At 39.2% G+C, this 25458-nt stretch overlaps 1 protein-coding gene across 2 annotated transcripts in view; it reads right to left on the reverse strand.

Moving 5' to 3' along the window:
- Window positions 1-209: 209 nt before the first annotated feature.
- PAK1 (p21 (RAC1) activated kinase 1) overlaps window positions 210-25458 on the reverse strand; it is a 61997-nt gene continuing 36748 nt past the window's right edge. For both annotated transcript variants that reach the window (XM_080913129.1, XM_080913128.1), the window contains exons 6-15: window positions 24426-24542; window positions 21632-21806; window positions 19778-19841; window positions 17090-17138; window positions 12071-12183; window positions 10294-10411; window positions 7149-7248; window positions 6020-6216; window positions 3477-3614; window positions 210-1452 (exon numbers count right to left, since the gene is read on the reverse strand). In XM_080913129.1, coding sequence (XP_080769255.1) covers window positions 1366-1452; window positions 3477-3614; window positions 6020-6216; window positions 7149-7248; window positions 10294-10411; window positions 12071-12183; window positions 17090-17138; window positions 19778-19841; window positions 21632-21806; window positions 24426-24542 — 1158 coding nt within the window. In that variant the 3' untranslated portion in view covers window positions 210-1365. The remainder of the gene's footprint in view (window positions 1453-3476; window positions 3615-6019; window positions 6217-7148; window positions 7249-10293; window positions 10412-12070; window positions 12184-17089; window positions 17139-19777; window positions 19842-21631; window positions 21807-24425; window positions 24543-25458) is intronic.

Genomic DNA, 25458 nt, shown 5'->3' on the forward strand with positions numbered 1-25458 from the left:
GCCATGGTCATGGTGTCTCTTCACAGCAATAAATTCCGAAGACAGAAGCAAAAGAGTATAGATGGACATCTATAATGATAAAAGGGGCATCCTGCTGCAACTTACTTCCAAACAGTTCATGAAGATCCTGATTACTTCACTAGAAAGAGGAAAAAAAACCAGAGGGGAAAAAAGACACACTTCCTGTAGAATATTTTTATCTCCTTTTATTGAAGGAAATAGAAAGTTGTGCTGCTGAGGCGGTAGGACCTCCGAGCATGACAAGTGGGGCTGACATGACAAGCCACAATGCTGGCCAAGCATCCTACCACAGCAGGAGAACCAAAACCACAAAGAGAGCAGGAGGTAGCAAACCTCTGTAATACCCAGAGTAAGCATGTCCACTTGCAGAGAGCTTGGTCGTGCACTTAAAAACAGGGTCCCCTTATTACTAGTAGCACATCACCTCATATTTGGAGACCTTCTCTTTTGACTGAAATAGTTAAGCCAGCGGAAGATCTGAGTCCCAGGTAGAAAGAGACTGAGATCTTGAAGTATCACACAAGTATAGCTGGACAGGTGCTGAAGCCAGCCATGTGCTAAAAGTGGCTGCACTTTCCCTCTGACCTCTCTCACTTCTCTTACTCAGCATGTGCTCTAGGGAATCTCTCGGTGCTATAAATAAGGACAGAATGCAGGCAGCAGCCTAGGGGATGCAGGGAATCAGAAGCTGCTACATAGCTAAGACCATTTCACTAGAAATAGCACAGGGAACACTACTGGGCTATGGTTCTCCAAAACAGCTGCTAGAAGCACACAGAAAGAAAAACATGGTAGTTCTCCCATGTCAGGATCAGCTGCACCAAGGTCATGGTTCAGAAAACAGAGCCTCCTCATGTCCCTGGCAGATTATCAGGCCCCATGGCACTTCAAAGCTGTAATGGTTTTCAAATACAATGAGGTGTTTGGGCAATTTGGTCACAGAAATAAAAAGCTAAAGAAATTTCAACTGATCGCAAATTGATAATGCTATCAAACCATAACTGTTGATACAGTTACGAACTGATTGTGAGGGGTAAGGAATGGGTTGCTTGAGATTTCTGTTTCGTAGAAACAGGTTTATTCAGGTACACCCTTGCTCATCAGTCCTCTCCACGCCCACAAACTGGAAGGGAATTCCTATTTAGAAATGGCCTCTGCTGGAATAGTCGCCCAGTTGCAGTTCTCTTCAGTGCTAGATGGTTTCCAAGAATCAAAGTCTTGAGAGCACTAGATCAGGAAATGGGAGAAGCAAGGAGAGAAGAGGAGGACATGAGGGTCGGCGTTCCCAGAACGAGTGTTTATTTCATAGAGGGCTTGGCACATGAGGCTGGGGTGAGCGTGGTTTCAGTGATGGTTCTTGGTTGCCTCTTTTGCTGCAGCAATCAGTGGAGTCAGGCTGGAGAGGGGCTTGGCAATCTTCAGGAACTGGTGCTAAAAAGAAGAAAAAGCAAGAAGAGTGTGAGTATTTGCCATTCTTACGTAGCAGCCATTACCAGACAATAAGGGCATCATCGCCAGATTTATCTTGAACTGAAGGAGAAAACTTACTTTACGTACTTATCTTGGGGTGTGTGTGTGTGTGTGTGTGTGTGTGTGTGTGTGTGTGTGTGTGTGTGTGTGTGTGTGTGTAGATCCAAGGACAATCTGAAAATTAGCTCTCTTCACTGTTACGGGTGCAGGGCTGTCTTCAGGTTTTCAGACTTGGCAGCAGGTACTCATGCCCAGTAACTAGGTTATCTTATTGACCAAGTATACAAGTTTTATTTGTAAGTCAGTAAGTGTAAAAGAAAAACTCAAAGGAAGAATGAACAGTTTCATATTCATATGACACCATACAGACAGTAACTAACACACTGATGGCACTGCACAATGGATCCACATACTCTTTGAGGGGAAGAAGTGGACAAAAGGTTCATTTGTATGATTTTCTTTGTTCCTAGGTAAAGTCAAACTCCTGCAATAACAGAGTATTCTTTCTGGAGAAGACATAATCTTTAGTCTTAAACTCCAGCCCTCGGCCTGTTAGCTGGGACTATAAGCATGCATCACACATGGCTAAGAATCTTTTGTTCAATTGTTGACTCCAGCAAGGCTAAGTGTTCCAGTAAGGACTTTAAGGTCCTTTACAATATTACTTTCATTAGAATGTACTTATAATCCCTACGTTAGTATTATTATGTGTGTACACACATGGAGATACACACAGAGGCATTCTTAACTGAGAGCTGACTCAGCTCTTATTGGGACAGAGACTCCTGTCTTTTTCAATATAGAGGAACTGAGAACTATGGATGATCCTTACTAAAGCTTGAAGATATGAATCCGAGTATCTCATCCTATACAGTTCTGTCCATATGTAGGTCCCTATATAAGAAGAAACCCAGATAGTAATAAAACAGAAGTTACAGCAGAGTGGTCAAACAGAGAGGTTCACAATTAACTAACACAGGGCAGTGCGTTAAAGGCCTGTTTTGCCTATTTTGGTTAGTCATGCTCTGGCCTAGTGACACGGTAAACTGACAAATCTGCAGACATTAGGTGTTATCACCACAAACCTGCATGTGATACTTAAGCTATCAGTCTGTCCTTCAGTAAAATGACATAGGAAGTAAGGAACCATACTGAAATAAAGGCTATGAATGGTGTCACTTGCTAAAGGTAATTTTTGAAACCATATAAACTAAGCTGTGACTTCAGGATGACATACTTTTCATAAAAGGCTTGGTAAATCTATCTCTGGGTTTCAAATACACATAGAGTCTCATGTCAAACAAGTAGAGTATTGCTGCCAACACCTGAAGATTGCCATGATAAGGCTGTTAAGACTTATCACTTTTGTAAAAACTGCACTATCCTCAGACCACTGGCTCTCAACCTGTGCTTGTGACCCTTTTAGGGAATGAAAGACCCTTTCACAAGAGCTGCATATCAGATATCCTGCATAACAGATATTTATACTATAATTCATAACGGTAGCAAAGCCACGGTTACGAAGTACCAATGCAGTAATTTTAGGGTTGGGGGTCACCACAACATGAGGAACTTTATTAAAGGATCACAGCACTAGGAAGGTTGAGAAGCACTGCCCAGACTGGTGTTTCTTTGTACTGTTTACATGTATCCCAGTAAATTTAACTTGCACAAAATTAAACTTCTCAGAGAGCTACTTCTCAAGACCCAAACTCTGACAGAAGAATTCAGGCAAAATAAAAGATATCGGAAAGACAAAGAAAAAAAACCTGAAAAGAAGCTCAGAAAGTGGACTATGAGTTGAGTCTAGGAAAACATGTAAAGTTTAAACAGACTGAGGAAGAAACTAAAGGACAACTTGGACAACTTTAAGCAAAGTCCCAAATACAAAGTGAGAAGGTAGGAAAGAAGCCTAAAACCAGCAACCTCAGGCAAAGTGAGATGAAAAGGCTTGGGTAGGCACCTCTTTGCAGAAGGACAGTTACCTGCAGTAGCTCTTTAGCTGAACCTCTCTTCTCCACATCCATCTCAAGACAGCGGTTCAAAAAGTCCCGGAAAATAGCCGACAACTTCTCTGGGTTCTGAAGCTCCGGCGTCCCATTGGTAGCAATGAGGTACAAGGCCTAACAATACCAATGAAGAATCACGTTGTGTTATCCCTGAGGTTCTCACTACTGGCTTCTAGACATGTTCTCTAAAAACACACAGTTTCTGTATGCTCTAACTCACCACTCCGATGCCCTGAAGAGAATACACTAACCTAAGGATCAAGTTCAACATTCAAGGTCATGTGACCTTGCACCTAACATATAACTTCTTTGCTAATAAAACAGTGCTTTATATATCCACAACAATAAAGAGCACATTTGTAAACTTATGAGGTGTTACGAACCTAAGGGTTTATTCTTCAGTTAGCACGAAAAGTTAAACATCTTTTAGCTGCTGGCAGAAATCCACTGCCGACACTTACACCCAAGAGGACTGTAGGGAGTCATGTCTGGCTAGGCAGCAACTGTTTCCCTGATGCTTCCCTGCCACTTAGATGAAGCAGCTCTTGGGAGAAGAAGCTCTTAGTAAACTTACACAAACACTAAGCTCTTCAATTACAAACATTTCTTTTTCCCTCCTGTCTGTCTGTCTGTCTGTCTGTCTCTGACTCTTTTGTTTGTTTTGTTTTTCAAGACAGGGTTTCTCTGTATAGAGCCCTGGCTTACCTGGAACTCACTCTGTAGACCAGGCTGGCCTTGAACCTAAGAAATCTGCCTGCCTCTACCTCCTATTGCTGGATTAAACGTGTGCACCACCACACACAGCTACACTGCGTCATTTTAAATGACCACAGTAACTCTGGGTAAGAGGCAGGGCCAAGATGATGATGATCTCCATCACATGTGAGGCTATCCAGCTGTTGCAGTCACCGTTCTGAGAGCATGTGCTGACTCTAATCGCAGTGTTATTTCCATCACACCACACTGATTAACTCCCTACCTGAGGCAGAGGAGCATGTGTTACCTATGGAGTGGGAGGGCAAAGCTGGGACCAAAAAGTAGACACTTGAGATAATCCAAGGGTGATCTGAGCATTAAGGGTAGAATTCCTTACAGGGGAATTCTTGCACCAGATAGGAGGATGAAATAAACAAGGAAGTAAAAGCAAAGAAACTTCATATTTGCTCACAATCAAAATCACCCCCTTTATTATATAATCTGTTTCCTCTCCATTACCACCAATTCCCTTTCATTAGCTAACACACAGACTTCAGCTGCCCCCTTTCAACTCTGCAAGATACTTCAGGTTCTGCCCTTCTTCCAGTTTGTTCTCTGGTTCACATGTGTTTCAAGCTCTCAGCATCCAGTTCCTGCTAACATAGCTGCCACTTCCCTAATATCATGAACTCTTATCCCCTTGGAACCATAAGCACAAATAAATTCTTTCCTCCTGTAACTTGCCTTGGTCACAGTATTTTAACCACCAAATTAAATAGAAAAGTAACTAATGACTGCTGATGCCACTTCCTTTAAGGCATCTTGTCAGCTTTTCCTTCCGACACTTCCCAAGTCTACTTCTCTCCTGCATTGGGACCAGTGTCACACAAGCTACCCCTCTTGTCTGAACTACTGATCATATTAGTCTCATGGTCTGTTTCCTAAAGCAGCAGCCTACATGATCCAGTTCAAGCACTAGCTGAAAAATCCTTTGTAAGGATGCAAAATAAAAGCCAAGTTCTTACACTGGCCCACAAGATGTAGTGGCTGGCCCTTTCTTATTGCTGACTCTGGCTACCAATCTACTTTCTCCTCACTCCTTTCTGGGAAACAGCCTCCTTTGATTTTCCAGGCGAATGTCAAATCAAAATTTTGATACCTGGAAACTCCTGCATGAGACTAAATCTCATGGTTACTCCTTTAACTCCTTTATGTTTCTGCTGAAATAACCAATAAGAGAAAGCTTTCCTCTAAATAAAACCTTCCCTAGAAACCTGTCGATCTTATTCTACATTTCCCATAGCCATTACCACGTTACTACACACTGATTTGGTATTATTATTAATCTCCTGTATGTAATCAAAACTCAGCTCTTCCTTCCTTCCCCATCCCCAATTCTAGGACGGAGCTCTAAAACTGAGCTATGTCCACAGACTATTTAATATTTTATATTCATTTGTATTTTAAATTCAACAATATGTCTTTGGGTTTATGCATGTTACATATTTACTTAGTGTATTCATGTGTATTTAGTGTGGGCACATGTGAACCACATATCTCATGTAGGAGTCAGAAGGCAGGTTGTGATAATTGGTTCTCTCTCTTCACCACGTAGGTCCCAGGGATTAAACTCAAGTCATCAGGCTTGGCAGGAAGAGCCCAACTCACTGAGTCATCTCAGCAGATCCTCATTTTCATATCCTCGTCTTATACGTCTAGGATTGTAAGAACGCATAGCTATGCTCAGGTATGCAGAAAGAGCACCATTTCCTGAGATTAGAGACAGCAGCCCAGATCATTTGCAAGAAGATGAGAACACTTACTCTCAGAGGGTTTTCATTGAGGTACGGGGGCTCCCCCTCAATCATTTCAATTGCCATAATACCCAGGGACCAGATGTCAACCTTGGGCCCATAGGCCTTCCGTGTCACAACTTCAGGTGCCATCCAATATGGAGTCCCCACCATGGTGCTCCTTTTGCTCTGCTCTGGAGTTATCTGTGCACAGAATCCAAAGTCAGCTAGAAAGAGGGAGAGGAAAGACACACTTAGGATACTCCCTCAGCAAGTGCTAGTGCTATGTACTTACACATGGGCAGCAAGCTTTGCTCTCTGCAATCTCTGTCTCATCAAAGCAAGACTCACTTGACTGCTACTAGCCCACTCCTCACTCAACCATGAAAAGAAGTAGGAGGAATATTAAGAACAACACCTCTAGCCTCCTGCCTTTTCCTCAAACCACATGGTTTGATCCTTTATACATTAAAAAAAAATACCTATAACTCAGAATCTTATAATTACTCATTCTATTGTTCTCTGGACACAAGTCCCTGAGTTAATCCCAACCACCAACACTTAAATATGGCCCTACTTTTAGCAACCCCTCACCCTGCGCTAACAGAGTCCTCTAATAAACTGTCTACCCACTTATGGCATAACCTCTTTGTCTGGGCAACTGCTTTCACACCTCTGTACAAAAAAATAAAAACACCTGTACTTTATTCACACTATACTGAAGCTACGCATTTATCGAAATTGGTGGGGCCTATTGTGAAGACTGTCTTCTCTGTACCTCAGAAGAAGCTGGCATGTAATACATCTGCTAACAAACAGCTGAATGAGTACAGTCACATAAAACCATTTTTCTGACTCATTACACGTCTCTCATGCTAGACAGTTTCTTGAGAGGTAGTAAAATGTACCCTCAGTGCCTATCAGAGAACCACAGAAGTAGGCACTCAGGAGGAAAAGTGTTATATAAAAGGATTGAAACGGCGAAAAGACACTGTAAAATATAACAGAGAGGAATATAAACATCTCATATCTTAGGAAATACTGGTCTCTTTGATGAATGTTATAGTTACTAGTATCTAATTACCATCAATTACCATCCCAATAGAGATTTAGCCCACGTGCAGAGTTAAGTGTTACCATTCCTAAGACTCCTACTTACTTAACTTGACAGAGCCATCCATTCCCAACAGAATATTGTCACTCTTGATGTCTCTGTGAATGACTTGGTTTGAATGTAGAAACTCCAAAGCTTGTAGACACTGTTGAAGTAGTGTGAACAGAAGAAAGAGACTTATAATACACAAGACTAACAATAAATTAACCTCATTATCTTAAGACAAAGGAAATAAGGCCTCCAGGAATAAACAGACTTGCCCTATATAAAGAGGCAAAGCCAGCTATATAACCAAGTTTTCTGTCTCCTAAATGAGCATTTTAAAATTCCACGAGGCAGGGTGGGGGTGGAAAAGGCTGAAGAGATGGCTCAGTGACCACGCTGGGTGGCGTAAAGCTGCCTCTCACTTCACTTGAGGGGATCCTATGCCTTTGGGCATTGACTTACATGTGCATTTAACCCTCCATCACAAATACACACAATTTATATTTTAACTAAGTAATTCTGGATGCTGATTTTGCCTTATAATTTTTATTTAATCAAAAGTATTTTATCAATATAGTTCCATGTCTATGAAAGGACACACACAGAAGTGATTTTAGTAGACGATCTTTTTGGGAAAGGAAGTCTGTACTATTTGGCACACACTGAATGTGACATCCCTATGAAGATGAAGACAAATGTTCAGTGGGCACCTGAATTTGTCTTAAGTTCTATACAGAGATATTTACAAATCATTTACAAAGACAGATTTGTTTACAAGTGCTGAGAAGAGAGACCATGGCCTCACACACACTAAGTATACATTCTTTCACTGACCCACAGAACCAGCAGATAACTTTTTAAGGTTTAGTACTGATTAGAACCAGTAAAGAACATGAGAAAAATCTTTAAAAAAAAAAAAAGTGAGAGAAAGAGCGAAAGGAGGAAAAACAAACAAACAAAAACCAAAATAAAACAAAAGACTACTGTGATCATTCCCCTAGTACACACACACACACACACACATACACACACACACACACACACACACACACTATGTACCTGACAGAATGAGTGACAGGCAGACTAACGTTACAACGGTGCAGTGAAAATGTCGGGTTCTGGGCGAGTGAGATACATGGTTATGACCTGAGCTAGATTTCTGGAATCCACATGGTAGAGTTGTCCGCTGACCTTCACATGCACAGCATAGCATGGACACACCATATACATGTATATGCACACACACACATACACAAATGCAAAAGAAGTTTTTAGTTAAAAGTAATCAGTATCTTTAAAAAATTTAACTAAGATTTATATATTTTATTTTATGTGAGAGTTTTGCCAGCATGTATGTATGTGCACTAGATTTAAAGAATAATAATGGTACCTACTTTTGGCATTGGCACAGTACCTGGGATCAGTCTCAGGGCCTTACCTACACTACTCTTCAGCTGATCTACAGTCTCAAACTCCCAAGTGCTTTTAAAAAATCCATATCCTTTAATAGTCACTTTATAAATATGCTGAAATACTCAAGGGGATGACTTATATGGCATAAGAATTGTGTCTCAGTGAGCGCTTTCAAGAGTGATAATGATCTCTATTATGTTTTGAGAATAACAATACCATTACTTAAGTAATTTATATTTTTCCCAAGTTTTTGTTGGTACAGCTCTGGGAACTGAACTAAGGGTTTCTGTCAAGATTTCATTTTATTTATTCTTACAGGGGCTGAGGTGTGTGAGCCACCAAGCATGCATGGAGATCAGAGAACAGCTCTGTGGATTTGCTTCTCTCCTGTCATTAATGTTCAAAGTCAATGAACTCAAGTCACCAGGCTTTTACTTCAAGAGGTGAAAACAGATTAAATAATATAATAACTGACCCTCCAAAAGGCAGCTAGCTATATATACTCAATTATTCATCATACCTGTAGTATTAAATTTCATAGAAAGAATGTGATGGTGGGGGCAGTTTGTGGGAGGAATTATTTTTAAAAGGTCCTTGCATTAGTGGTAGAGTAAATGAAACCTAAACTTCTAGGAATCCCAGCTTGGAATTACAATGTTGCTAATACATTTCTTTGTCATTAACACTGGCTAAATATGCAACTCTAATTTCATCTGTACACCTTAAGTTTTCCACCTTCAGACACTGTATCAGACTCATCATAAAAATTTTAATCTCTCATTTTTTTTCAGTCTCATAAACTGTCTATCTCTCATGGCCAGTAGTGGTTTTGCACACCTCTAATCTCAGCACCACTGGGAGGCAGAAGCAAGCAGAACCCTGAGTTTGAGGGCAGCCTTGTTTACAGAGAGTTCCAGGGCAGCCAGGGCCACACACAGAGAAACCCTGTTTCAGTCTCTCAAGAGCAAAATCCTAGTCTTCAACATTGTTTATTCCCATTATTATCTTTCCGACTTGAAAATGTGAAAATGTGCCTATCCTCTGCAGATACTGCTTCTCATGAGAACTTTCTGGAAAGTTTATTACAGCATTACAGAACTCTAGATATCTAACTACAACGAGGGGGAAAAATAGTATCTATTTATGCTCCCTTTTTCTGTTTATTTTGTCTGAAGTTAGGATTATTTACTGGTTTGTTTTGAGACAGGGTCTCTTATATTTCAAGCTGGTCTGGAACTTGCTATGTAATCAGAGTATCAAAAACTTCTGATCATCCACCATCCACCTCCCCAGTGCCAGGATGACAGATATATGCCACCACCCCAGGCTTTTTATCTGAAGTTAGTTTACCCTAGAATTTGCTGGCTTGCCTCTACATGTCGTTTAGACGTATATTCAAATCAAGGAAGAAACCTTCTCTATCTCTCTGAACTATGCCACTACCTTCTTAGTAATGTTACTTCCTTCACAGTACACAAATCAGAGAGGCAGGACAAAAGTGTCCAAATAAAAGAGATAAAGATAAATAGTATGTATTAGAATAGTTATACCTACAGATTGAAATTATGACTGTCTAAATAGACACTTCTGGGTACTGTCTAATTTTTCTGCCATGGTCAGAACAGTTAACTTCAAAGAAAAAAAAGTCATGCTTATAGAAATTATAAAACACAAGCATACAATATGAATAAGCCCCAGAACTAACTTCTCCCACTTCCACAGACCCCAAAGTGAAGCCTCTTTCAAGGACAGTGATAATAGAGCTCACTCCCTGTTGGATCTCTGGCCTTACCTCTCGGCACACAGCTGCTATCTGGCCTTCATCCATACAGGTTTCTGTCACCACATCTGTCAAGGAGCCTCCAGCCAAGTATTCCATGACAACCCATAGCTCATCTCCCACAAGGTAGCTGCAGGAAAACAGTTATAGTGTGAGAAGTAACAGTCAGAACGCATTATGCCACTGAAGTGAGTTTCAAAACCTAGGTGCATAGGATAGAAAGAAAACTACTAAGGAAAAAACAGAGCATACGTGATCTGTGAAGTCCCAAACACTAAAACTAAAAATACTAGGTTAATACATAAAATCACATCTTGTCACAATACCCAAGGATATCTCCTAAAACTAGAAAAACTGGCTTCATTCCCATGACTGCAAAGCATCTAGGCAGTACACACACGTGAGAAGGGGACCTGGAAGTCATGTTATCATCAAAAGGGAGGGCCACAGGACCTCCTTGAGAGTTCTATTAGATGATCTGAGTTCCACAAGATAATTGTTGGGTCTTGTTTAAGACTCCAGCTCCAGGGTCCAGCATAGCAGATACCAATGTTTACTGAATAAATTCATGAGTAAAATAATATGATTTTATATATTTATATATTTATATATATATATATATATATATATATATATATATATATATAAAAAACATAACATATGTAGTAAGTGGGAGGGTGGTAATAAAACTTTTAAAAGCTGTGCAGTCTACACAAGGTTACTATGTTACAATGACTTTTACATCGAGTTTCTGTGATTCTTGCTTCTTCAAATAAACCAAAGCTATGGTTCAGCAGTCTGACCCGAGTCAGCAATGTATCTGACTCGGAGATTAGATTTCTCAGCCCCATTCTGGGATAAATAAAAGGTAACTCAACCCCTCTAGTCAACATAATCTCACTGCACACAAATGAAAGAGGTTAGTTGACTTGTAACCTTCAGTAAAGAAGCTATGCTAGAAAACAACATGTGCTGGCTTAAGGTCTGTCATCTTTTCTTCATCCTGATAATGGGGCTCTTACTGGGCAGATGGGGACACTTACCTCAAACAAAGGTAAGAATTTAATCCTGTTCTGTAATTTTCTTCTGATGGTGCTAGGAACCTCCTACACCCTAGTCCAGCATATCACTAGGCTACAACAGTAATTATATCCCAGCTCAATAGTAATTTTTAAGGTGATGAAGGCTAAACAGTACATGGTAAAAATGGTGGTGCACGAATTAATCCCAGCAGTCAGGAGGTTGAGGCTGATAAGGTAAATGATTTTGTATTTCCAGTCTAATGCAAGCTTATTTGGGGAGGAAATGGTAATAAATTTCAGTTGGCCACAAACTTACTAGTAGGTAACAATGAAACAGGCATTGGGGTGGGGGACAGCAGATAGATGGGCTTTTGTTGAATTTAGAAAGAGCGCCATTCTTTCCATGGTGGTCAGATTTCAAAACAGACCAGAGTGAGCATCTCATTATAGTAGGAGTATACAGACAGTAAGAATTATTCAGGAAGGTGAGCAGGATGAGGAAATGCTTAGTAGAATATAGAATGAAATAAGCACATTAGGCAGATGGGCTGAAAAGGCAATTTCCCTAACCAGAAAGCACAGTAAATAATTAGCTGCTAGAAGCTGTGGGGAGGTGGATTAACTATCACTCAGAAGGACTTCTAGCCAGCGAAGAGCTCAGCACAGAAAAATGCTAACTGGAAGCAGTTCCAATTGCTATCTTCATCTTCTCCTCTAACACTTGCAAAGGCCTGAAACTTCTGTGACAGAACCCACCCATACCATACCTGTCCAGGTAGTTCACAATATTTGGGTTTTTGTTTTCCCTCATGACCAGGATCTCATTAATAATCAGCTCTTTCTTCGGCTGCTGCTGAAGATTCATCTGTTTAATGGCCACCTGAAGTAACAGTAAATTCAATGATTATCAAGGGTCACAACATTTACTGAGTACACGTTTAGTACTTAGGAAACAATAATGAGTTTAAACATGGTCTTATCCCTAAAGTAATTCATAACTTATCAATGTTAAATGGCTTCAAAGGGAATCTCTTAGCCAGTGGCATTTAACATCATCTCAAAGACTGCAGGAAATAAATATTCTCAGGTACCATTCAAAACCTACTGAAAACCACAAACTGTTCTAATAAGCCCTTGTGCTATTTTGAGCTATATCAAAATTTGATACCCAAATGTAAAAAAACTTTAAAAAGTCACTAGAAAAATACTTGGAATGCCTATTCTCCTAGCACCCAGGAGGCTGAAATAGAGAATCGTACATTGATGACCAGCCTGGTTTCACAGTCAGACTGTCTTTTAAAATGACAAAAACAAAAACAAAAAACCTATGAGAAGTTCAAAGACAATTAATTTAAAAAATAAGAAAGAGCAAGTCCTGATGACTGGGGGCTGTAGAGATGGCCTAGCAGTTCAGAACACGCATTTCTGCAGAGTTCAGTTCCAGTACTTACATGTACATTGTTCCCACCCCCCCCCCCCAATATGGCATGGGAAGATAAATCAGAGAGTACCAGGTTAAGAAAAGGGGACAAGATTCCTAATGCTTATATGTGAAAAGGAGCTTCATGGGCTCTGTTTATATAAGTAAAACAAAATCCCACTTAGTACAAACAATAAGGTATACCTTTAGATCCCCAGGGATTAGTTACTCTTCTAAAGTGTTGACAAATTTGCTATCTTTCTTTTTTTCTTTTTGAGACAGAGTTAACACTATACAGTCCAGACTCTGACTTGCATAGAACTCACTCTGTAGACCAGGCTGGACTTGAACTCAATAGATCTGCCTGCCTCTGCCTCCCAACTGAACTTAGAAGGCACACGCCACTACATCTATCTCATTTAATCCTCAGAGGTATCATATATGAATCTTTTTCAACAAATGAGGAAAATGTGCTCAGAAAGAATACATGACTTATATACATGGTAATTCAGCACTACAGTGAGATATAAAACCTTCCAAGGATATTTCCTTTTGGACCAGCAGGTTAATAAAATCCATTAAGTAGACTTGCTGAGGTATTTATGCATGCATGTATATATACATACATATATACATACAGATAAAAGCTACTTTATTTTAATTCTTCCTGCTAATATAGACCGGTCTGCCAATTCCATACACACTGGGATAACTCCCATTTGAAAGCAAAATAGCTCTTGCTTATCTAAAAGTATTTCTCTGCTTGACAGTAAAATTTCTCAATATTATTTAACACTGTTATATGCTCCATGTTCTTTCTACCCTTGTCTAAGATCACCTCTGTCTGGAATACTGTATCCCCTTTACATTCAAAAGCTTTATCAGGGCAAAAAACAAACAAACAAACAAACAAACAAAAACCTTCATTCTCAAAATTGACATGATTGTTTGTTTGTTTTTCCCTTTTTGAAAAGCCTTGTAAGGTCACTTTATTCCCGATACTGAAGAATCAGGTGTGTGTGTGTGTGTGTGTGTGTGTGTGTGTGTGTGTGTGTGTACGCACTCATAAATGTGCTCAGATGTGAATGTATCTAGACATTTCGGAGCTTAGTTAAAAGCCTCAAATCCCCAACATTAAGCACAGGGCTCAACAAATACAGTTGGTGCTAAGAGGGAAAGAGAAGCCATTAAGTTGATTAGGTTCTTTAAGTTCTTTGTTTTGAACACACACATACACACACACACACACACACACACACACACACACACACACACACACCCCACTACTCCATCCCATAGGGTTACATTTACTCCCTAGAAATTGTCTTTCTTTTTCTTGTTTAGTGGGCAAAAATGTGAACATCTACAAGAACTTCTTTCTAGAAGAGGTAATAAGAATGAAAGATAGAGACCAGAGATGGTCCAGGAGTGAAGGGTGTCCAATTCCCAGCACCCACATGGCAGCTCGTAACTGTCTAAACCCACGAGGGACCGGGTATCTTCTGACCTCCTTGGGTATGAACAAGGACAGAGATAAATGCAGAGAAAACACCTATACACATAAAAATAAATTTAAAAAATTTTAAATGAATGATGTAAACAGTTTGAAGTCAAATGTTACTTCATGGCAATATAGTCTTCTGAATACATTCAATTCCTTATTAAGAATAAAAACAACTCTTATAGGCCATCAAGATAGTTCAGTGGATCAAGGTTCTTATAGCCAAACCTGACAACCTAAGTTTGACTCCTGGGATCCACGTGACAGAAGGAAAGAACAAATGCTCAAGCTATTCTCTGACTTCCTCATATGTAGTCATGATCACCATAGTCATGTGTGCTCTTGTGCTCCTCCCTACTCACATGTATAATAAAAATTCAATTAATTCTAAATTTAATTTAAATAAAGCAGAAAACCTGATAGGTAATAGCACTTCTATAAAAGAAAAATAACTAGACTTGAACCAAAAAGATCTTAGCTTTAAGTTTGACTGCTATTTTCTAAATTTGACTAATCGCCAGTTTTCTGAACAAAAGCCTCCTCAGAAATACCTTGAAAATAATAACTAACTCAAAATATGCTTTGAGTGCTAAAAAATAGGCACATGTTACTTTTACTTACAACATATAAATAAAAGATTTAGGTAATAAAGAAGTCAGCAGGGCTGGAGAGATGACTCAGTGGTTAAGAGCACTGACTGATCTTCCAGAGGTCCTGAGTTCAATTTCTGGAAACCACATGGTGGCTCACAACCATCTATAATGGGATTCGATGCCCTCTTGTATGTCTGAAGAGAGCGACAGTAATCAAATACTTAAAATAAATAAATCTCAAAAAAAATTAAGAAGCCAGCGATGCATATGATAAGCATATAGCCCATAAGCATCTGGCAAGAACATCAGGAATGGTGGCAGACCATCTGCTGTATTTACCTTACCTGACGCTTAGATATTCTCAAGATTACTCATTAAGTAAACCTAACAACTCTTCAAAGCAATGTGTTATAATCTTAGATACAGACATTGAAGCTCAGACATGTAAGAAAACCACCTCTGATCATAGCCAATGCTCTCAGATCACTATGACTCCAAAAGCTCTCCTATACATTCGTTCTCTATCATACACATTACTTTTAAAAACAAGCTTGAAAGATTATGGATCTATAATGGGTAGATTTCCCAGCACTAACATGCTAACTCATCTACATGTGACAGACAAAAGCTCCCCTGTTCCAGCTGGATAACAACCCCATAATCATTCACAAAGACTAAGAGCATCACACTAGCCTCACTACCGCTATACTCCCTTGGGCAGGAAACGAGGCCTTCCTGACCACACTGCATTAGCCACTCTAATGGATTTGCTTCCATTCATAGTTTTGTAACCACAAGACAAGCACACAGCAAAGTCAAGCTCACTTCTCACACAGTCATCTCCCCTTCCAGGAACCACTCAACATCTGTGTATCTCCCATCAAGGGTTATAAGGCCCAAGAGGCTGAAAACATGGCAAGAGGGAGTCCTTAATACTTAACCTTAGCTCTGCTGTTACTTTGCAGCCCAAAATACACACAACTGAAAACCAAAACAGTCTGACCCAGCTCTGATCATTTGGGCAGAAAAAGGTCAAATCACTCATCAAAGGTAACAGAAATAACTTTAGGCAAGCATCCATGTCTTTGAATTCTCAATAAATTCTTAACTACAATAATGATTTTTTAAATTATTTTTAATTATGTGTATTTTGTTTGTGTCCGTGTGTGTTTATACACAGAAGTGTAGTGTCTGCTGAGGCCAAAAGAAGGTGCTGGATTCCTTTACAGATACAGGATGTCCTAAGCCACCCAAATGAGGGTTTTGAACTTGAGTCCTTTGCAAGAACAGCAAGTGCTCTTAACTACTGAGCCGTCTCTCCAGCTCTCATACTGGTAATTTTAAAACTTGACTTGGTAACACAGAACTTCAATATTCAGCTTTTACATTTTACCCAATAAAATATTTGCTGTCCTCCAAGGACAGATAAAAGATTTATAATAAAAATATACAAGTTGATCGTAGAAGCCTCTCAGAGGAACAAAACTTTATTTTCACTCAAAGAGGAATGTTCAATTTCTGAGTCCCAATATTCTTTTTAACTAAGAACTTCTCCCAGGTTGCTACCAACCAGAGCCCACTTATCAGCATTCCTGTTTTGTAGCCAACCTAGGGTAGTCTGCCGGAAAAAAAAATTCAACCACTTGATATTGCCTTCATGAACTCCTTTTCTGATCTTGGGTCAATGGGCCTTCCTGACCACACTGCTAAGGTCAGCGCTTCATGGCTTAATAAAATAAGGACCAAGAGGCACCTCCAAATGAACGAGGAGTCCAGTGTCCAGTGGGATCTGAAGCATACAGTTGGGAGGTACTAGATTAGAAGCTGACAGTCATGGCTTTAAATCTCCTATAACGAGGCAATTTAGTAAGATTTCTCAGGTAGTATCCACTTTCTTCATACTTAAGCCTCTTACTTTATTCTTGCTCCTGAATTATAAGTAGAATTACCCATCTGGAAGTTGTCCTTACAATCTATCACTAAGTTCTATCAAGATACCTGCTAACTACCTCTCACATCCTCTAACTTCTACACCATCATCTCTCACCGGAATTATACAACAACCTGGCTTCCTTTGTCTATTCTTCCTGCTCTGACCTGTTCTCCACACGGGAGCTTTGTTAGCTTTTGAAAAAATGTATGCCTTAGCACATTAGTCTCTCATTTAGTTCTAGCCCAGTAAAGAAAGAAACTAGAACTGCCTCCATTTTACCTCCAAATTAAAGGAAGAGCTGAAGGAGCAGAAGTACGCCGGTGGGTGATGAGGACTTACCTCCTGCCCTGTGGCTACATCCATTGCTGTGTACACTGTGCCCGAAGCTCTGCAAACAGACGGGAGAGGGAGGAGAGCACACAGGTTCAGTGACACAGCATTCGTCTATTAGCTTTACACAAGCTGGGGATATGTTAAGAGGCAAAAACCAATCCGCCCTCTGCAGCCCCTAGTCTCACAGTTGAAAGGTGGTGTGTGGTAGTAAAGAATGAAGGCTTTAGCCAGTCCAGAACTGTTACTTTGATCTTGAGCAAACTATGACTCTGAGCTGTACTTCCATGCGGATGTTAAGAGTTTAGTTCTTGCAAACCATTAGGCCCAAGTCCACAAAATTTGAAAGTGTTCAAAGACATTCATTTCTTACAACTGTTTGCCCTACTTCTTTTTGGGAACTTGCTTTCATTTTGTATCAAACCAGGAGTGAGAGGATGGGAAAGGGGCCCAATGAGAATTTCAGAGTGAGGTGGAAGGTGACATATTAAATTAAAATATGGTCTTTTAGAATATCAGTAATGTTCTCTTCACTATCCTGGATGCGTTTGTGTTCATTGTTCACTTGTTGAAAATTCATTGAGCAATATACTTATGTGTTACCGTTGATCAAAATTCACACTAAAAACTACAACTAGAGCCTGTTGTAGCCAGCTGCCTGTAATCCTTGCAACTGGGAAGGCTGAGGCAGGAGGTCTGCCCAAAGTTGGGGCGAACCTATGCTACAGTATAAGATCCTTTCTTAAAAACAAAAGCAAACAAACAACAACAAAAACCCAACAAACTACTAGTCAGGTGTGGTATTTGCCTCTAATCCTGCTACTCAGTAAACCAAGGGAGGAGGAGGAGCAAGACCCCTCCCCCACAAAAGATAGACGGTAGGAGAGAGCTGCAAGGATGAATGTTCAGCTTTTGAGATTCTATTCTACAATTAATCTTTTAAAAATATAACTAATTTTTAAGAACTATGAAAATGTGGTCAACCTGTATGCAATAGACTAACTCTGAAGAATCCTCCCCTCTTATTATAGGTACCCTGACATTTAAAATCACACTTTTCAATCACAGTCAATCAAAAGAGTTTGACCAAAAGAGCTCTGTGGTCTAAATAAATGCATTTTCAGTTGTTTAAAAAATAAAATGACACCGCATGTAATTTTTCAAATATATATAATTCCAGGCAAATCTGATATTATTTCCACTTCACCCTAAAATAATGGTTCGATGACAAGACACACGACCCTGCAGCTGCTCATGTGCACACTCAAACACGGATGTAGTGAAGATGTGAGAGGGTTTCACAAAGAGACACTGTAGATAATGCTACAAATGTAATCCTGTCTATATGAAGTAACAAAAACCCTAATCTCCTGCCTCAAACCACAAGTCCTGTACATGTCTACGTAATTTGCAACACATACTTGCAGCTATATAAGTCATATCACATATATATGGTACAATTTGTAGACATGTTGAATTCTGGTCTTTTATAAGATGTTCTCAGCAAATCCTAAAGTTAGACTTCCCACAGAGTTCAGGTCAATTTAAAAAATACCCAATTTAATTACCTAAAAACAAAAATCTATCTACATCGAGATAAGCAAAATAATTTCTTCACAAAAATGAGGCCATTTTTTACCAGTTTAAACTCACAGAAGTATTAGCTAATAGAAAAACCATGTGGATCAGGATAAAATGATATTTGTTCAACCAAAAGTTGCTATGAAGATTAAATTTTTAAAAATTGATGTAAAAAACAGATATAAACTATAAAATGATGTGGAAATGTTTTGACACCTCATTTCCATATTTTACAGTCCTTTAACACATTTTTAGAATCTTCTGGTAGCTTATGAAAATCAAGACAAAAGTTTGGATTAATAACACTTTTGAGAACCTATTATGAGCTAAACTTAATTTTTTAGTGTCTTTTATATTTCATGTCTTTTGACATATCCATAGAAATAAAATTTTCACTTTTTATATAGAGGTACAATTTGCCTAAAAATTTGCATTAAATCATAAGTCTATAGTTTGATTTTTATATTTGTATACAACCCACATTCACCACTAAGCTCCTTGCACAATTTCCCTATTCCCATTTTCTTTGTCCCACTTGACCTCTCCTCCCAGACAAAAGCTGACTTCTATATTATAATCCTTTGCGTGCCCTTTATCTCCTGCTGATTTGGTCCTTGAGGGAAAAGTGTGTCTGGTTCACAGCCATACTTACACTCCTCAATGCGGAGTTCAATTCTCTGAGAAGACAGAACATGCATTGTGGAGATAAAACTGGAGAGTAATAGTCACGAAGCCTGTCGCTGAGTTAGAAAGATAAGTCCCTTCCCACTACTGGATCTTAAATTTCCTATTAGTGATGACAGGTCTCTATAGTTGGGCAAATAGGGTTAACATGGAAAACCAGCTATAGTTTGAGAAGCTGTATTTATGCTAAGACAACAGGTGACTCACTCGCTGCAGGAGTACGTTAGTAAGGTCAGATAATTGGACATTTCTCATATAAGGCATGATTCTGCATTAGCACGCGTCCTAATATAAAACTTCCAGATAGGTGAGGCAAAGTAAAGAAAGAAGAACAAGGTTGATGATAGGAAAGCAAAAACCACCACCTCGAAAAAAACAAGAAGTTCATACAATGTCAAGACATGTCTCCAAGGACAGAGTGCGCCTACTAACCCTTGTCCAATCTTCTCGAACCGCGTGTACTTCTTCTTGGGATCGCCCACACTCACTATGCTCCCTTTGAAGAAACAGAGACCGTGAATTAGTTTTTTCCAGCTCTAGATACACAGGAGTTCCCATGATCCTCCAAACTCCCTAAAGAACGATGTCCAATTCCCCAAAAGCATACTAGCCAGTCAATTAACTTTCCCCCAATAAATCCCTACCAAAAGTTTTATATCCTTGTCTGTGTTTTTTAATAGTAATTTATTCCACTTGCAAACTCCTAAGTGCTATTCATTTTTAAATTAATTCAGTAACATTTATTTATTTGTCACATACCAGACTATATGCTGAGTGCTACAAATAAAGAGAAAATGGGCACATTTAAGACAGTCACTACTCTCAAAAGAAGCTCAATCTATGGAAAAGACAAGCAAACGGAAGGTGTTCCAGAAATACAGTGGTGTCTGTAATCAGTGCTGAAGGGATAGGGAATGGAGAAAAGGCACAGAGGCCGGAAAGGCTTTAGATTTTTATTATAAGTACAAGTCAGCCAGGTTAAGAAAGCCAAGAGAGTTCTGTATTGGGGATACTTTAAATAAAAACACAAAAGTATGAGAGAGCCCACACGGGTCTCACAGCGGTATTCTAGAGGCAGGGAGCTGAAGCCCACAGAAAGAAGATACTTCTCCAAGCTCATATATTAACTGCTGCCAGGGCTAAGAGTCAGAGTCTGGTTCTCAATTTCTCAGCCCAAGTAGCCTTTTCACTGATACTCCAACCACTAGGATTCAGTACTTCTCAAGTATGTTATTATATCCTTTAATTCAAAACAAATCAAATGTAAGCATTACTGTTTAAAATGTGTGAAGAGGAAAAGAAACTCAAAGAACGGCATGAAATTGTCCAGGCCAGACTGCCTTTTATAATGCACTGCATTATTATTTGGGGGAAAAGATAGATTTAGAGAACAGGAGTACATATGATTACACAGATGCTGAGAAGTAGCTTTTACTTCCTCATGAGGGCCCTAGCAAGGACAATTCTTAAGACAATATAAACTTAACAAACAAATAAAAAAGGTTAAACAAAAATTATTAAAAATAGGAAGCTGCTAAACTAAAGAACCACAAACCTCAGTCTTAGAAAGCAATATGAGCATACAAACTTGATCAAACCAGTCACATCAAATCCTGTTTCAATAATTTTCCAAGCCACAAAAAAAAATAAATAAATAAAATAGAAAATAAAAATTAACCTATACATACTGATCTATCTAACCTTTGCAGGTCTATGATCTGAAGCAGGGTACAGAATCTTTGGGTCTAAAACCTTAACTGCATAAAGGAGAATTATCATGAGTGTCTTCACAGAGTAACTACAGTAAGATTTAAAAATTCAAGAAAGTGTCTTGTCGTTTGGCACACAGAACAGGTCCATAAAACATTGGGTTCCCCATCCTTCTTTTTCTACAACCATGGCATCAGAGCTGCCTTCTCCTAGGTCAATAGCAAGTATCAAGAGAACTCTTTCCACCAGGCAGAGTCAATACCTCCATCTTTCTCCATACAATACTCTAGACGACTCACAAAAGCTGTTAGTTATGTCCACAACCCTCAGTGTGAGCCGCCCACATTCTCTCTTCTTGTGTCTAACTTAGAATAAGTAGTACACACCCAGAGCTGTGAAACACAGAAGGGGTGAAAGTTCAGATGATGAGCGAGTAGTACAGCTCAAAGTTCAGAAGTTAAACAGAGCCAGCCAGGCACATGGCTTAAACCTAGGATCCAGATCTTTATTGTAGCATCTCAATGATTAATCAGTCATGGACTAAGGGAAGATTCAAAAAAGCTATAAAGTGCTTACGTAATTTCTCTAGGATCTCCTCATCAGACATTTTAGGCTTCTTCTTCTGCTTCTCAGTATTCCGGGTCAAAGCATCTGGTGGCGTGGTGTTATTCTCAGTAGGAGAAATAGGAGATGTAGCCACATCCCGAGTTGGAGTAACAGGAAGTGGTTCAATCACAGATCGTGTATATACCTGCATAATCAGTGGGAAATTTTGACAAAGCCAGCCTTTGTTAGCATATTGAAACCTCTTCTAAATGTCTACTTAGAACATCCTGGGAGCCTGCCCCTTCCCCACTCACCCTTTCTCTTATACGTCAAAATCTGCATTAACCCTCTTCTGTGCCACAGCCCATTTGCCCTGAATAAAACACCCTTCCTTTGCTCTTACTTACAAGAAGGGTTAGTGATACTGAAATCACTCTAAAGGGGCTAGACGACTCTCAGTAAAAATTTGGGGGAGATTTTATCATTAGATGGAAACCTTCCTCACCCATAATACTGTTTTTCTGAGATGAAACTCTTGTGTGTACCCAACACTTAACATTGTTTTCTATGGAGTTATTCCCTCCTGAACTGTTGAGCTCTTACCATGAACTAACTACTCCTATTCATCAAGAAGCAGGAGGGTACAATGATTTAAAACAAAATTGGGAACTTGACGGCCTGGGCTTAATTCTCAGCTCTCATTACTATTTGAATGACTTCCATTGGTTACTTAATTTCTCCCTGCTTCAGTTTCCTCGTCACTAAAACAGTGACACCTACCTTATTTAATAATAAATCAACATGTGTGAATGACATGGCCAAGAGCAGGAGATACTGAACATTCAAACCTCAGCTTTTAAAGACATTGTATTTCCTATTCATTTGTTTAAGAATTTATGGTAAGCCTAGCTCTGTAAAAACACTGTCCTACTCACTGAGAAAGTATGAAAGCAATGGCTACAAAGGCGAAGGAGAGACGTTATTAAGAAAGGAGCATCTATATACTACTAAGGTTAAGAAGAAAGTACTCCCTGGTTACACTACCTTTTCCAGAAGATGTGCATTTATCAGATTTTTATATCTTTTAAAAGTCATAATTTTTTTTTGACCATCTATAGGGTCTACTGAGACAAAACATACCTCCCTGAGTCCTCTAGCTAACACTAACCTAATAAAAAAGCAAGCATTCAGGCAAGTGTTTAAACAGAATCAATTAACAAATGGACACATCAAATCGTTCAACAGGACTGGCTCTCTGACACTCTAGCAAAATAATTTCTCAGTTTTTATTCCTATACTTGTAGAAGAATTATATCACAGGTACTTAAACCTTCATTGCTTCTCCACCTATCGTTTCTAGAGGAAAGAGATCCTGCCTGTTCCCTCTATAACACTCTCCTTAACTGGTTCCCAGTGCATGTCTATACACACAAAAATATATGTGGTATGTGCACTATTGTGGAATGCAATCTGACTTGGATTTAATTAACTGTTCTCAAACCCTGGCATTTGCTTACTAAGTGACTATGGATAGATCAATTTACTGATCCAAATCTCATGTGCTTCTATAAATTAGGATTTAGTAATATTTATTTCAGAGAAAAACACTAAGAAAAGCAAATTTATCAATATATTATTCAATATTTACTGCCTTCTCTCTGATCCTTCTGCCAAACTATATTAAGTACCAAAAAAAATAAATGACACATAAATAAATAAGAGATAGATATATTGATCGATAAGTACATTTTTCTCTACTTTAGAGAAGTTCAGGATTTAAGGAGAAAACTGTGTTAAATAAATATGCCTGCAAACCACAGACAGGGCACTTAAGGGAGATATCAACAGCTCACTGATTTAGCAGGCTACTTTCCTTAAGATAACTTTGTGGCCTACACACAGATTCCATCTGTAAGTTCCTAGGCTAAGAGGTAGGCCATCTAACTGAATTTCCTCCTTAGCGTCTCCCATTAGTCATTTAATCAACACAGAACATAAGTCCTAGATGGTTCTTTCATTATGGAGTTCTCATAATAAAAAGCCAAAACAAACATTAGTGTTTCAGAGTCTCATCAGATGGGAGATCACTGCTCAATGATGCTAAATCAAAAGGCAAAGCTGCAGACTGGGCAAAGTGCGGGATGGGAGAGTGTGGCTATTCGAAAAGCAGGAACCTCAAAGGAAGTTAAAAGAGAAATCACTACCAATATCTGGCATCAAAATGCACTCTTAATGTCCAGCATATTAATAGCACTAATGTATCTTTATAAACTCTCTTAGGTCTTTCAGGAGTATAAAAATGCTGAAGAGGCTGACCACTGCATACTTAAGACAAAAGAAAATATTTCTGGTAATTTGCTGTTTCCTAAGAAACTGGAATCATTTTTTTATTCTGAAAGTGAAATGCACCAATTCTATATACCTTACTAGCCTATCTGTAAAGTAAACCAAGGTTTGGCTGGTATAAACACTGATTACCTAGAGAACTTTAGGAATGGCTGAAATAACAAATACCACATCTCTTTGGTCATACAGAAAGTGGTCAAACCAGGTGGTCCAGCTGGGCACAGTAGTGCATGCCTGTAACCTTAGCACATGGAAGAGTGAGGCAGGAGGATCACTATGAATCAAGGCCACTCTGGATTTCATAGTAAGATCTGGTCTCAAAACATGAAAAGGAAGAAAAGTGGTTCAATGACTATATCAGCCCTAGTCTATGGACCCCTATATATTAGACTCCTGGCCTTAGTACCACTACCTCCTTACTTTCTGCTACCCCTTATGTGAATGAATCGTAAAGCCTCTAAGATCCCCAGAGACTCACAGATTTTGTGTGTTCTGGGCGTGGAGCAATCACTGGAGGTGGAGTAGCATCATCATCATCATCTTCATCTTCTGACACTGGTGGCACTGCTGGGGTCTCAGACACAGTCTTTACATTCTATGCAGAAAGGACAAAATCAATTGGTCCGGTGGACACAGATCCCAGGTCTGCCTGTTCTTTAGAAGGTACTCAATTCTAACACCCCTTATGAAAGCTCATCAACCAAGGCCTCTGGGCAGTCAGCTTCTTAGTCAGCTTCCTAGTCAGCTTCCTTCTCTCTTAGCCGTCATTACCCACTCACTTCTTCCTTTTCCCACCTAAAGACTAAAGAACAGTAAGCCAGCTTATAATTTCCTTACCTGCCTTAAACAATCAAATGCTCAAAGCCATGTCCAGTGTCTTCTTACTCTATGAATTTTACTCTTTATATATAAAGAGCAGAAAATAAGTGTAGAGAAAAATAAAAGTATTTAATTTTCTATACTTTATCACTGTAATTCTTTGTTCTTTTTAAACTCGTAACTTGAAGACTAAATAGCACTCCCTACTGAAGACCCAGTTATTCCACTTCTGGACATATACCCCAAATACGCTCCAACATACAATAAGGACACATGCTCCACCATGTTCATAGCAGCCCTATTTATAATAGCCAGAAGCTGGAAAGAACCCAGATGTCCTTCAGTAGATGGACAGAAATTGTGGTATATTTACACAATAGAGTACTACTCAACTATTAGAAACAATTACTTTATGAAATTCCTAGGAAAATGGATGCATCTAAAGACTATCATCCTGAGTGAGGTAACCCAATCACAAAAGAACAGACATAATATGCAGTCACTGATATTTGGATACTAGCCCCAGAAAGCTCTGAATAGCCAAGAAACATCTCACAGATCATATGAAGCTCAAAAAAAGAAAGGCCAAAAAATAGAAGCTTCAGTCCGTAGGGGTAAAAAAACAACAAAAACAAAAAAACAAGTGTATAGCACCCACTCAGTGGAGTACACCTAGACCTTAAATCATTAAT

Source organism: Micromys minutus (assembly GCF_963924665.1).
Source record: "Micromys minutus genome assembly, chromosome: 2".
In the NCBI taxonomy this organism is placed as follows: Eukaryota; Metazoa; Chordata; class Mammalia; order Rodentia; family Muridae; genus Micromys; species Micromys minutus.